General features: G+C 35.9%; 1 protein-coding gene across 1 annotated transcript in view; it reads left to right on the top strand.

Annotated features, from left to right (window-relative positions):
- Window positions 1-13,527, top strand: part of LOC134531346 (uncharacterized) — a 105,891-nt gene that overhangs the window by 78,232 nt on the left and 14,132 nt on the right. Inside the window, exon 7 of the mRNA XM_063367044.1 lies at window positions 8,087-8,328. Within this exon, the coding sequence (XP_063223114.1) occupies window positions 8,087-8,328 (242 nt within the window). The remainder of the gene's footprint in view (window positions 1-8,086; window positions 8,329-13,527) is intronic.

The following is a 13,527-nucleotide window of genomic DNA, read 5'->3' as shown; positions in this document are numbered from 1 at the left end:
GTGACTTTCCATTGTGTGACTTCCCGACGACGTAACCGGATTCGGCGACGATCGAGCGACAAGTGACTTGGTAGACGAGACTACCTTCCCTTGTAAAGGTGAAGACAAGGGAGGCAACCCCGTGGGCATACTGACCAATCAGAGAAGAGAATTCAGAAACATGACCATATAAGGAAATTCGGACGTGCGCATCACTCCACGCCAGGGCTCGCCCTGATTGGCTGGCTAGTGGTAGCCTCTAGAGAACCTTCCCGACGGTCGCTACAGCTGAGCGTCCATGTGACGCGTAAATCCCAAACACGCATTTACAAGGTGAAAAATAACTTTCTGGCGCCAGTGTGTCGCGCCTGTCCGCTCTTTCTTCTGCACCTTCCAGACTATTCTCGAAATATTACACTAGCAATATCCAATAGAATTTAAAATTACCCAACAACATTAAATACAATGTTCAAAATTTAATAATCAAAGTAAAATTCATACCGTATTAGAAATTTTTGTTTAAAAATAAGGTCCTGTAAAATTATAGTCTACACTGGTTTAAACAAAACAATTCCTGAAATTAATTTTTAAATATCAAAATTTATTATTATGATCTAGAGTTAACCAACAAGTTATTATTTAAGTATCTCAAGGAAATAAGTATTTTAAGGCTCTCCATGAAATTTAACCAAAGTAATTCATAACATTAGTTAACAGCTCTGAACCATTATCCTTATTTACATATTAAAAAATTATCCTTCATATCAAAGTTATTCGTATTCAATATTCCTATATATATATATAATAAGTCCTCGTTGTGCAATGCTACAAGATAGTAGAGGTATAAATAGACTACTCCCAGATTACAGGCCCTCTGTGTTTTTTGAGGGTTCCAAGATGTGATAGACTTGGATAATTAACTTGTCATACTCATAGGGTGGTGTTATTCTTCGGGATATGTAGCCTCGGCCCCTCGTTGTAATTTCTCCTCAAACATCTCCATGTTACGAAGAAATGGCGTATCCATTTTCCGATGGCTCTAATGTTGCGTGGATTCTGCCTTCACAGGAGTACATGCCAGTTTAATCGAGCATGTAAAACAAATGCAACTTTTTGTTGAATAATCTGCTCATCTGAGTTTTGGGATCCTAGGGTCAAGAACACAATCAATTGTTTGGTTAACTGAGTTAGCTAGGGGTTGCTTGGTGATGACGATGTTGTAATGAGGTGCCTCAGCCTCTCGTTATATGCGGGGCTCTAACAACTTACCGATTGTGATTATAAGAAGTTTATCTCCTTCTGTATGCGGTTGAATTATCACCCACATTCTATACTGTTCTTGATGAGGTTGGTACAGAGAAGGTGTGGCCAGCATGTGATGGATATAATAGATAGTACAATGGGTTGGTGCTGTCTGCAGGATTAGTCAGCCGAAGGTTCAGCTCCCTCCCCTCATATTAACACCCCGTTGGGGGTCCTCATGATGTTAAGGATGGATGTTCCCAGTGCCTGACTGGTGGCGCCAGTACTGAGTCTCTTAAAAAGTGCTGGACTGTTAAACAACTGTTTTTGCCCAGTTATACCCGGTGGTGCACACACTGGGGTACAGTTATGTTAATCTCGGCAAGCGGAAATAGCTGAATAACATCCTCATGTGAGTGGGTGAGTTGGGAGTGGGCCTGAATAATTGCGATAAGATGCTTGCAGCTTGAAGTGTCGGATCCTTTGCTAGAAACTAAAAACCGTGGCAGAATCCAACAGACTCACAGAAATGATGCGTGGGTGCGAACATATAGCATCTCCACGCCAAGGCAACTCACTCAGTACCTCAGCTGGGGATTCCTCGTTCCCCGACATCCTCAGAGGTTGGAAAGAGAGATCTGGAGGGGTGTAAAGGGCCTCTCTACAGACAATGGCCAAAGGTTCGAAAACTTTAACTGGGTAGGTCATCACTGCAGGGACACAAGCTGTTGGGTCCCAAAAGACTTGGCTCAATATGCAAAACAAATCGCAATTGCTAGTCTGTGCACATATTGATGCAAAATCTGGGGCGCTGAAGCCAGTGGGGTACCGAGGGGCTGGTTCTACGGGACCAGTTTCCCAGGCATCCCCTGTGTCTTGGACCGGGACAGTCACCGCATTACCTCAAGGGCTAACAGATCATATAGGCCTGCTAGTGCATGAAAAATCCAGGCAGTAGTGGGGGGTGACCCTTGTTGATGCTGGGATTCCCCGCTGGTGAGGAAGATATAAAATTACTGTTAAGAGTAGAGTTCAAAATTCTAATTTATATTTGTGCCGAAAAATTACTATTGGCAGCACAATTCACACTTACAAATGGTAGCTTTGTTCACTAAGAGCACGTCCATTATTATAGATATGGGAATGTTTAAAACATTTATGTTGTTTTGATTAATTTTTATATTTTATATATCCTGACCCAGTTACGGTATCATTTCCATACGTATAACATATCATTCCTTCTGAAATTGTTAATTTTATATTGGTTAGTAAAACAGCGAATATTGAGACTTACTATTGAGGCATATTTAAATTTAAAAGCCCAAGTTTGTTGTTTGTTCTAAACTTTTGTGACGTAAGGAACTATTCTTATACTTTTTTTTGATTTCTTTAAGAATTATTATTCTGAAATAGCATCATTGTAAGCAACGGCTAACTAAATGCAGTCTGGGCTGAAAACAACAATCTCTCTGGTCAAATATTTTAACAATGGAATGTTCCAAACAAAGCTATTGGCATCCAATTTCTGGTCATTTTGCAAAGGCGATTTATTCGTGTTGCAGTGAAAGCGGATAAAAAGATGCGAAGAATATTGCGCGTTTGTGCGTTTGTAATAATCGATGTACTGTTTGCTGAACTCTGCACGTGCATGCCGACGCCGCAGTTTTACAGGTTAGTTAGTTAGTTGGTTAGTTAGTGACTTGTTACCGAGACACGCATCAAACATAAGCTTTCTCGAAATTGGCAGCAAAGTGAGTCAAACACCTAGCACCTCTATTCTTAATTATTTTGCTTCTAATATTTCGTGTTTTGCACATTATTTTAAATAAATTCATCGTTTAATCATTTATATTTTTATAAAAAATGTAACTAAATATGTCTGTACTTAAAGTTTTTTTTTATGAACTCAATGGCAAATATTTATATCAATCGTTACAGGTACAGATAGCCATGCAATCATGTGGTATGGCGCTTTGTATTTAACCGTTCGTATGTAAAGTTCATCTTAAAACACTTTATTTTTAGTATACCATTAATAAATCAATAAAAGTTTTACTAAAACCATTAAAACTTTATTTTTTTCAGAGTTTTGGAAAAATTACCTTTTTATTGATATATAAATTATATACTAGAAGTAAAGTGCGTCAAGACGACCACTACATAACTGTATGCTACACGATTATATGCTTTCAGTAACTGTTAGGACTAACACAAATGTTGACCATTAAGATCATAAACACCATTAAGCAATGGCTTTTTAGCAAGAAAAGCCTTTCATAAACAATTATATATGATTATATCATAAATTTATTAAAATCAAGTGCAAAAAGCACAAAATATTAGAATCCAAATTTTTTAGGACCTACCGCCTTAAGCTCTGTTCACATGAGTCGTAAGCTTCGTTCTCTGATTCACTGAGTGTTAATCGCACTCACTCGAATTTAAAAAAAAAAAAACAGCAAATCCTCCATTTAATTTTTTTATTTAAATCAGTGATTGCTTGTAATTATTTCAGTGACTCGCAAGGATTTCTACTTTTCTTGCAGCGAATTTCACAAGACCGAATATTGTTTCTCAGAGAAATTCACTGAATTTTCAGTTATATGAACCTCTTAAGCAGAAAATTAACTGAAATTTCGCAGTCAGTTTTAAAGTTAATTTTTTTAGTTAAAGCTTGTCGACAGTGAATTAATTTCAGAAGGAAAATATATTTTTAATTTTTACAAAATAATCCTTTGGAAACCAGGTGCCAAGAAATAGTATGAAATACGTGTTTCAAGATAATACAGAGTATTCTTACGAAAATTTGTGCATATTTTATATTTAAATGATGTTTCGTTCGTGCATTTTTTTAAACCAGGAAAAGATAATAGAATAATCACCAAATTGACTTTTTTTTATTATGCTTACTATGCCGCTGTTAATATTGGAAAGTTACTATGGGAACGATTTACAAACAACTTTAATTATTTGAGTTATGTGGATAACACAAAGTTTAAATGCAAGGGTAATAATCCGGGCAAATCAATAATAACTGCGCAAACTAATTTGAAGTGATAGAGCTGTTTTAATATAAATGTACTAACTAATAATATCCATAAGTTATTATAAATATGACTGATCTATTTACAAAAGAAATTTACACTGTATAGACGATGATATATAACACTCCCAAACAGAACAGCAACATTGCATATTGTAAGAAACTATCCCAGCTATTTGTCTGGAGAAATTTAGGGTAAAATCTAAAAACAGAAATCAGAATGACCAGGATAGAATGTCATCCCGCCTCCTCTGTCTCCGCTTAGTGTGTCTAGTGTCTCTAGTGTCTCACCTATCTCCATTTTTGAGTCTGCTGTGAGAACAAAGTCAATAAAAATTTTACTTTTAATAACATAGTACTGAGGAGAGTATCAGTAATATCTTGTTGTAGATTTACGAATACAGCTATAGAATATTTACAATACCTTCTTAAAGAATACTAAAGGTTTAAGTGAAGAAGCAAGTTTGAATCATAGTTTCTCAAATTTTGGTAGACATGGAGTAAAAGCATATTTATTTTGCACGTTCAACAAAAGTTTCTTAGGAAATATAGACTTTTGATTTGCATTACTTTAATAAAATATTTTCGTATCATTTCTCCATTACATTTCCTTGCGTAACGTGTTTAACGCTATTTTTTAAGTTTTCAATTGCATACTTTTAAATGATGCGTAAGACTGCTAGGGAGTACTTAAAAATCAGAAAGAAGAATAGCTTTGAATTTTTTATTCTTCTGTAGCAGTTAGCACGGTCTGCAAAAAAAGCATTTTTGAAATCTTATTGCAATACAATGAACTATAAAATTTATTTTTAGACTATCTATTTTCTTAAAGTACAATTTTATAATCCAGTAATTTTGTAATTTAAAAGAAAGAAAAAATATTTCCCCAGCTAAGCTTGAACCTCCATATTAATTTCTTTAAGCCGCGCTGCCCTATAACTACCGTAGTATCCTTACTTTTTTTAATTTGAAATAACTCTTTGCTATGACTATGTTAGTTTACCTAATATATTCCAGGATAGTTTCATTATAGTTAAGATCTATTTGGCACATAATACGTTTGGTAGGTATGTCCCTTAATTACAATTAAAGAGAATATTAATGGATTAAGATCATACACGTAGGTATGCTAGTTCTGTGAAAATTTCGTTGTATGGTGCGCGCGCATCGTAAAAATTCACTTATCATTTGACATAACTATCATAAAGAAGTATTACTTCAAAAATTACAAACTTCATACCTCTACTTAATCAATTGAATTTGTCAGTGATACAGCTATACCCGTGTAAATATATATATTTACGGATATCGGTAATTTTTAACATTAATATTTATTTATTCGTTTACAAAAAGAATGTGCAGTGCAAGTCATATTCGGATGCCAAGTTATATTACATGGGACAATAAGTCTGGAGTAAAGCATTTGAATAAATAGCACTTGAAGAAAAAAAGGTAGAGAATCTCAAGAGGAACTTGCGTTAGCAAATGAACGATTTGTTAACTATAAATATAATAAGACAACCAAATAATTATATGAAATAACACAAACGAGATTTGTCACTCAGTGTCCGTGTCAGAGCCGCGTGCTGTTTCCCTCCCGGCCAAGAGTCACAGAGACTGAGCTGACCCGCCTGCGCCCGTACTCGCCATTTGCCAACAGCACTGTCAGTGTAGACCGATGTGAACCAAACACACACTCTTTAATGTGTGTCTTAGCTCTCGGTATACTGTATTTGGTAGGAGTAATTACTTGAATCGGAAGTCGCAAGGAACGGAAATCTGTAACCACTATGCTGACATTTGTGGAGAATAACGGGAACCAAATTTAACAAAGCAAAAAAGAAACTTTATAGTGTTAACTGTTTAATGAATTTTTAACAAAATGACTCTTTTATTAGGGTAATAAAATTCCTTGGCGAAAATCAGCCAGAGTTTAGTAATTTTTAAAATCTTGTTTGGCATTTATTAGAGCCGTTTCTTTATATAGGTTAACATTTCGCTCTGCAAATCGAATAATTCGGTAGTCGACGTAGCTGCTCTAGCAACAAATTCTAGTGGCGTGTGTGTAAACTACGCGTGATTCACTTCCACAATTAAAAAAAATAATAATATGCGTATATGTATCACGCTTAACAATATTTAGAAGAATTCCACGTTAAATTTCGTGTACGAGTTTCATATCATAACTGTATTTTAAACACAAGAACACGTGAATTTTCTCGTTACTAAGATTAGATGTCATACATCTCTGTCGAGTACTAAAAACTCGCTCACAATTTTTTGTTAAATATCATTTAAATGTCAGAAAAATCATACCCACTAGTAATGAAATAACAAACAAATACTGCATTAAAATTCAATGTACCAAGCGCTATGAGTTGCAGGAAGAAAAATTTCTTGATTGTACGACAGCACCAGTCAATGAGGAATCTTTGCGCCACATGCTCCTTGATTTAAATTGTTAAATTGATAGAACTTTCAGTACAGAAATGTTATATCCTTTCGTGGTTAGAAGCAGAATTATTGTTTTATGTACAAAAACTAGTAACCTGTATGTGTTGATTATTAATTGGCTTGGAACGGGGCTACGATTTGTTGATAAAAGTAACTAAATAATGACTAGCATGGAAAAAATAATATTTTAGCTGACTTATTTTTTACGTGAATATTATTTAAATTTTTATCAAACAATTTGCACGTGATAAAAGCACGCCTCGCTTCTCGCTAAGATACTATTCCTTCCAAACCCGGCTTGTTTGAAGAAGGAATTTTCACAACTTGTAGGAGTTTCGCACCAAGGCCAGATGCTGCTCCACGATCTCCATTTCTCACCAACAGAGATAAAAATGTCTTTAATATTACAAAAGATTTCTTTGGTAACTAGTAGCATTAAATTTTGTTTGTAATATCTTCTACAAATATATTGTAACTTTGAATAAGAAATTGTTATGGGTGTTTTTTTCATGTATGAAATACGTTTTTGAGATAATTCTGAATATTTCTCTCGAAAATCGGCTCATAATTTTATATTTATTTGATGTTTTATTCAAGCATAATTTTTAAACCATGGTACAGACAATCGATTATTCAATAATTGTACTTTATTTTGTTTTGTTATGCTTGTTTATGTGCGCAGTTAAACCTGGAAAGCTATTATGGGAACGGTTTACAAAATACTTTATCTATTGAAGGTACTGAGACAACACAAAGCATAAATTTCCGGGTAAGAATACAAACCCAGTGTTATTAAGAACACATTTTGTAATGATAGAGTTGTTTTCGTTTAAATGTACAAGTGTACAAATATCTTTTTTTTTATGAATATGTCTGTTTCATTTACAAAACATAAACACAAACACATTGTATAAACTTTTCCCTGGTTTTGACGACTTTACTAGATCGTATGGCCTATACAATATTATTCAGCTTTGTGAATTGGCTTCAAGTATGAGAACCATAATGAATGCTTGAATAAAACATCAAATAAAAATAAAATTATATGTTAATATTTGTAAGAAATTATCAGTATTATCAAGAAAAAAATTTACTTCATGTATGCAAAAATAACAAGAGTAATGTGTTGAACAAGGTTGCAATACAATTTTTGTATTGTTACAAACTATTTCTTGGCAACTGGTTTCCAAATGAATATTTTGCAATAGTCCAGAAAAGTTTTGTTTCCCTATTTCCTTTAGTTACTTTAGTTCACACATTGGTGTGGCCCAAAATGAGATATGCACACCGGCAATGTTTTCCCACTACGTTAACAAGGTCATTAAGACCTGAGTCAGTGGTGTAAATAAAGCGTGTCTTGTGTTGCAGATGGTGTACGTGCTGGTTGGTTTGGTCAGCCTCCCTCTGCTGGTCACCGTGCTGTGGCTGCTGCGCCAGTTGTGGCGCATGCTGGCCTCCTGCGCCGGCCGGGGCTGCCCCGCCACAGCGCGCTGCGCCAGTCGGCCCGACCATGGCCTGGAGGAGGTCGTGATCATACCCGCCGACCACCAGTTGCACGGCTCAGTTCCTCAGGGCGTGCCGTCTTCTAGCAGTGCCCTGCTGCGTGATGGGCCACTAGCATCTTCCCAACAACAACACCAGTTCTCACCTGTTTCTCTGATGGAAGAGATGTTGCTTGCGTCGACTCGTGAACAGATGCAGAGTGCATCAACACCTGGTGACGCACAACTGGTGACCTGCCACCACCAATGCTCTTGTATTCAACGGCTCCTCAAGTCGAATGCGTTATGGGGTTATTCGCATGATTACCAGTCTCCTAGCCGTCACATAGAAGAGACGGAAGCAGAGACCACATGCGACCAGGATCAAGCGGTGCTTTCACCTCCGATGCAGGATTTAGAAGCGTTTTCTATCCCTGATGCCTTCGCTCCTGCCGATAGCGACAGTGACAATACACAGTATACCCAGGAGTTACGGGTGAGTATAATAATAACTATAATCATCACGAGGGTGAACCAATGGCAAGGTATACATTCTCAATGTACTTACGAGTTAATAATAATAGTTATAACAAACTAAAATATACTCTTTCATATAAAATCAACTAAAAAATAGAAAATAAATTTTAATAAATTTGAGTTAAGAATAGTGTAAATAATAAATAATGTATTTTATTGAAAAAAATCAGGGGGTTCATGGTGTCATTAGTTATAAATATTTTATTGACAGATATACGTAGAAGAATTATCATTTGATAATATCTTAAAAAACACCCCATGCTTTTTTGCAATAAATAAGATATTTTTCTAATTTACACTATTATTAACTCAAATTTTCTATTTTTTGGTGTTGAAAAACTATAGTACACAATATTTGCAATATCCTTATATGAAAATCAATGATTTAAAATAAAATCGGGAAGTCATTCATGTCAAGTCGGTAACTTATCCGAGAAATGAGCAATTTGGGCACCTGCTGCCTCCCATGGATGAGATAGCTGGTTATCAGGTTCCCTCTCCGAAAATTTCATCTTTTTAAAAGTCGGTAACTTATCCGAGAAATAGGTGTTCGGCACGCCTGGTAGTTTCCCTACTTGGTCTTGGTGCAAAGACACTAACAGTTTAAGAAAAAAATCGCTAATCCCTATAATCCCAGTAAGGTAAACGGGTCTAACTGTTCAAAATATAGAATATTCATCGGTCCTTGATAAGTACGCCAAATTTCGAGTTAATTCGACAATTTGAAGGAGGACAAAAAAATGTTCAAATTTTCCGTTACATACTAACATACGTACGTATGAAGTTAATAAAAGCTTATCAAAAAAGAACCAACTATTGCCTGACATCCCTGGATGTAGAATGGAATGATTTATATCCTTGGGACGCCCTGGTTGGAGAATATTAAGAAGATATTGTCGGCTAACGACAATGTGCTTCACATTTGCACTTTCGATGAACCTAGATCCGAATCCTCTAAACTGAATGAAACGTTTGTATGCTTAAATAAATTATTCGTGGCGAGGAGTCTCAGGAGACTTTTACCCTGATGACGAGTGCTGAAATATCAAACGAAACGTTGGTGAACTCTTCACTTTTAACATAGCCAAAGCCTTCGAAATAATTATACTTTTTGTTGTAATTTTAGAAGGCAATATATATACTTAAAAGTTGTATTTATTTAATTATTTCGTTTATTTTGCTTCTTCCCTCGTCAACAAAGAGGTCATTGCAAACAAACACAATACAAGTCAGGGAAGCAGGGGAAAGTAATGGACATTGGCCTATAGTAAAAAAAAACAATTCTAGTATTTGTTTCGAGTGATTTCAGGAAAACTTGTAAAACCTGAATCAGAAAGTTATGTTTTAGTATTTAAAACCGATTCCTCCAGAAAGCGAATCTATTGTTTTACCTAAGTTCCACTTTCCTCGGTACTACTTTTCATAGAAATTTACGCATTTGAAAAAATGGCACTCTGTTAAAAATTATTCCAACCTGGGGATTAAGAATTAGCTACAGAAATTATGTCAAATTAATTTGCCCGTAAGATTTTTTTTAAAATTAAGCTGTCTTTAATCATTTTCGCGATAAATCATTCTAACTCATCGCTTGCAAGTAGTATCAGGCGACATTGTTTTGCTTATGCTTGTCACACTGAAGTATTTCTAGTCAGGTAAATTCCACGCACTAATACGTAGCTTAAATGGAATTCATTATGGTCCACTCAGATTATTTTCCGGATGTAAAGCCAATTATTATTATTTTCTTGTGATAATGCTTAAAATAACATGACTATAAAAACAATTGTTCAAATGATATTTAACATTTTAATATGCTCTGTTGACCAAGTCAAAACACTACTGGATCCAGTGCTGTAGCTTGGTTTGACGGGTCGTATCTAAAACAAGTGATAAGTAGAAGAATAAATATGTTTTAGGCGTTAAGTTAAATTATATCCCCATTTAGTTTGTTATTACACACATCAATGTTATTAAATTACAGATATAACAGGAAAAAAGTGATTTTCGCCAACAGGATAGTTTCATTAGCGTTTTAGTTGATTCACACTAAAATTATCACAAAACTGAGGCATTAACTTACTGCTAGCTTTTATTAATTTTTGAAGCACACACCTGACCATTTTCGTGAATGACGAATCGGTTATCGGTTTTTCTCAATTAAGTAAAGCCCATAATAATGTATAATGACAGTACCAGTTTTGTATTCATAGTGCAATTTATGTATGTGTGTTTCAGAAAATCAGCTTTAAGAAATCAACCTTTTCAGCAGTTGTGACAGCCAGCCTCTCTGGCCTTAGGTTAAGGACGTGGTGCGTTTTGGCTTCAATTACGCCCTATTGGCTCCACGACATCACTCAACGCCGAAACATCTAGCTTACCTATCTGAGAGAAGTGGGGGAGGTGTTTAAAGCTTACCCTCCCGAACACCAACAAGAATCGCCATTTTCTCAAAGGAAAAAGAACTTTGATATTTATTTTCCTGAATAACTGGTAGTCGACACATCGTTTCCGAGGAAAGAGGTATGTGAGACCTATCTCCCCGAGCATCTAAGTGAGTCACTATCATCGCCAAGAGAATATGCCTTTGAAAATTATCCTACTGAGCAGGAGCATGATTCACCATCATCTTTGAGGGAAGAGGTCTACGAGACTTATCCTCTTGAACGGCTGCAAGCATCAACATCATCTTCAAGGGAAAGGGCTGTTGATGCTTCTCCTCCCAAGCAGCTGCAAGATTCACCATCATCATTGAGGGAAGAAGCCTTTAAAAATTATCCTCCCTAGCATCTGCAAGACTCACCATCATCTTTAAGGGAAGAGGTCTATGAGACATATGCTCCCGAGCTGCATGAAGCACCATTATCTCCATGGAAAGAGACTTTTGACACTTATCCTCCCGTGGTGCTGCAAGATTCGCGATCACCTTTGAGGGAGGAAGTATACGAGTCTTATTCTTTTGAAGAGCTGCAAGCCTCAACCTTAATCTCACAGGATGGGGCCTTTGATGCTTATCCTACCGAGCAGCTGCAAGAGTTTCCATTCCCTTTGGAGGAAGAGGTCTATAAAACATATCCCCCAGAGCAGCTGCATGAGTCATCATCATCTCTGCAGGAAGAGGCCTTTGAGAAGTATTCTTCTGAATACCTAAATGTATCGAATTTTTCTGCGAAGAAAGAGGTGTTTCAGACTTATTCTTTTGAACCGCTGGAATCATCATCATCATTTCCAAGGGAAGATGTGATTGAGACTCACTCTTCCGAAATGCTGCAAGTGGTATCACCACACATCAGAAACAAGAGTTCTGGTACCTTTACCTACTATAAGCTACAACTACCACCATTTCCTCCACAACAAGTTCCTTTGAAAGTAGAGCTGTATGAAATATTTCCTCCTTAGAGAACTGATATTGTCACTACCCCTTCAGAATAAAGAGTCATTTTTGCGATAAACCAATGACCGTGTTTCTGTCACCCCATAAGGACAAATGTTTTAGACCATTTCCTAGACCAAAGGCACATGTAATCATGTTTCCCATGGGTGAGTGGTAATAGTACCACTGACACGCATATTTTCCCAAGAAGCAATTTGAATTCACAGTAGCCATTCTTCAACTGAATGGTTACGGTGAGCCTTAGAACATCAGCGTACAATGTAGAACGATTCAAAAGGAACATTACGACAGCTTCGATGCTAAACCGATTGATCTAATGATTCCGTAGAACTAATTTGCTGCTATGAACTATGAGTCGAAAAGAGGACTAGGGCATGCCAAAAAGGATAATTTCTTCGTGATCTCAACTCTAAATGTTCTACTTTTCTTACAAATAATAATCATTAATTTTCTTTAGCAAACATAAAACATGCCCTTCCTGGTTAACATTAAGATAATGCCAAAGAGTGGATCTTTACGCCATCCATTCATATTGTTAGAGACATCCTTGGCCTGATAAATGACTTAAAAGAGACATTATTTAAAAATATATTCTGGCTTTTAAGATTTCCGTTTATTATACAGTGCCCACATATGTGTAGCTAAAACCAGGAGATTTAAATTTGAGATCATTCTCAAGATATAATTTCCAAATAAGATGCTGTTTTAAACTACTGAATATCAGTGAAATTCTACCTATTTATAGTAAATGAATTTACCTAATTTGCTGTTTTAACAGTTTTTTAAGAGTCCACTTTTACTTTTAAAAGCGTGAAATAAATCTAAATAAAAAATACCATTGTAAAAGAACCTAAGCTTTTTGTCTGAAACTAGGGTACTGGCACCTTATATGAGACTGCTGCCTGATATGAGACCCCTTGGTATCTCACCAAGGAAGTGGTGCACTCTCTCGGTAGTCAGTGGAACTCTATGCAGAAGCCATTTTAGGAACCAGTAGTTCGGCTGGTGCCGCTTAGTTAAACAGTTGCAATGCTGTGACGGTCTGTGAGTTTTGTTTACGATAAAAGATATTTTCACGCCATCTTAAATTTTAAATACATCAAAAAAAGGTAAGTGTATATGTATTTATTGGTTTTTATAAATAATATATAACCATTTATATTTGCGATCACGTTATTACAGTAACGATATATTTTTTAGTTAACCAACAAACTCAGGTTATTTGTCGCCATGTCCAAGTTCCCAAAATGAGACCTGTTAGAGTTACCTAATTTGAGATACCAGTTGCCTTATATGAAACGTGTCTAATATGAGACAAGTTTCATATAAGGCAACTGGTATCTCATATTAGGTAACCTATTGGAAGTTATTATGTTAGATCATCGTAATTGTTAATGGAA

The sequence above is a fragment of the Bacillus rossius genome, chromosome 3, assembly GCF_032445375.1.
Source record: "Bacillus rossius redtenbacheri isolate Brsri chromosome 3, Brsri_v3, whole genome shotgun sequence".
Taxonomy (NCBI): Eukaryota; Metazoa; Arthropoda; class Insecta; order Phasmatodea; family Bacillidae; genus Bacillus; species Bacillus rossius.
The sequence above is the reverse complement of the archived record's forward strand: the minus strand, read 5'-3'. Positions and strand labels throughout refer to the sequence as shown.